Source organism: Sinocyclocheilus grahami, unplaced genomic scaffold (genome assembly GCF_001515645.1).
Source record: "Sinocyclocheilus grahami isolate Dianchi unplaced genomic scaffold, SAMN03320097.WGS_v1.1 scaffold8977.1, whole genome shotgun sequence".
Taxonomy (NCBI): Eukaryota; Metazoa; Chordata; class Actinopteri; order Cypriniformes; family Cyprinidae; genus Sinocyclocheilus; species Sinocyclocheilus grahami.
The window spans coordinates 5751-7211 of record NW_015512321.1 but is presented as its reverse complement, the minus strand read 5'-3'; the positions used below and the strand labels follow the sequence as shown (position 1 = coordinate 7211).

General features: G+C 42.4%; 1 protein-coding gene across 1 annotated transcript in view; it reads left to right on the top strand.

Moving 5' to 3' along the window:
* The window catches only part of LOC107578128 (zona pellucida sperm-binding protein 3-like), a 5344-nt gene that overhangs the window by 1508 nt on the left and 2375 nt on the right, over positions 1-1461 (top strand). The window contains exons 2-4 of the mRNA XM_016264114.1: positions 715-818; positions 884-1061; positions 1131-1248. Coding sequence (XP_016119600.1) covers positions 715-818; positions 884-1061; positions 1131-1248 — 400 coding nt within the window. The remainder of the gene's footprint in view (positions 1-714; positions 819-883; positions 1062-1130; positions 1249-1461) is intronic.

The window sequence follows — 1461 nt, the reverse complement described above, 5'->3', positions numbered from 1 at the left end:
TTCTTTTGTTCCGCAGACGTTTTTGTCTTGTTTTTTTTGTTTTTTATCCGCCATCTCTAGCTTTCTGTCGCTCTGCTAATGTCCGTCCTGTGCGCTGATCGCTCTCCACCACATGAGTAGACACCCCCCTTACTGCTGATTGGCAGCAAGTTTGTTTTGGTACTCGGTCCGACTCACCCATGTATGTGTGGATATGGCCTATTTTTTATAAACCGTTTTTCCTTCCATTTAAAAAAAGAAAAAAATCTCCATCCACATGAAAATGCAAACGCATGATATGAAGCACTATCAAGAGCATGCCAAACCAACAGGTGGCGATATAATCTCAACTGTAAAGCCATGTTGGCCAATCAGACGCCTGAAAAAGTTTTCAACCTCCGGTTTCGCTGTCTACACGATAACACTGCAACCCGGAGTTTTTGAAAATCTTCACCCTGGCAGGCGTTTTCAAAAACGTTCGGTTTCAGTGACCTGGTGCTGCATATGCGTGTGGACGAACGGCCAAACCATGTAGAAAAAGCTTATTTTTATTTTAAAAAATAACCACGTTCGCATGGACAGGGCCACAGTTTTCTAAAGCATTTTTTTAAAAATACATACCCCACCTTTAAGTAAAACATTATAAGAATATTCTTGAAATTACCATGGCACTAAAAAGATGTCGTACTCTCTTTGCTTCTCTACATGCTGTGCATGGTTTCTTGTAACTTTTAGGAAACACAATGTGAGTAGTAATACATTGCATCCCACCTGGATTCCCTATGTTGCAGCGAAAGCTGGCGAAGAACAGTTACACTTCTCCCTCAAACTCATGACTGGTACGGAGTCTTCTAGCGTTATTTTGTTTAAATTCTTAATCTGACGATCTTAACCTGTCCTACAGATGACTGGAGGTATGAGCGCCCATCTAACGCTTACTTTCTGGGAGATTTCATAAACCTGGAAGCCTCAGTGGTGCGTGCTAATCACGTTCCTCTGCGGGTGTTTGTGGAAAGCTGCGCAGCTACTTTGGGCCCCAGCGGGGAAGCTGCCACCATGTACACGTTCATCGAGAACAGCGGGTGAGCGACTCTTTTGAGTGCTTTGCTATTGTGCTATTGTTGGTTTATGCTCTTAACTAAAATCTTTAGATGCATGATGGATGCCAAGCTGACAAATTCCAGGTCCAGGTTCATGCCCAGGATACAGGATGACAAGTTACAGTTTCAGATTGAGGCATTCAGATTTAAGCAAGATTCCCTTGGAATGGTGAGTCCGTTAAGCCCCCAGTGTATTTCAAGTGTAATCGAAGAACTAACTGCTGTGGTTCCTAACAAAATCAGGACAAAATGTTTGTTTGGAGTTCATTTCACCACCTTTGCTGTGGACATTTTCTCCATTACTTCTTTTCAGTCTGTCAAGATCAGACACGTGTAGAAACACACTGGACAGCTGCTTTATAGTAAAAACTGAAGTTGTAAT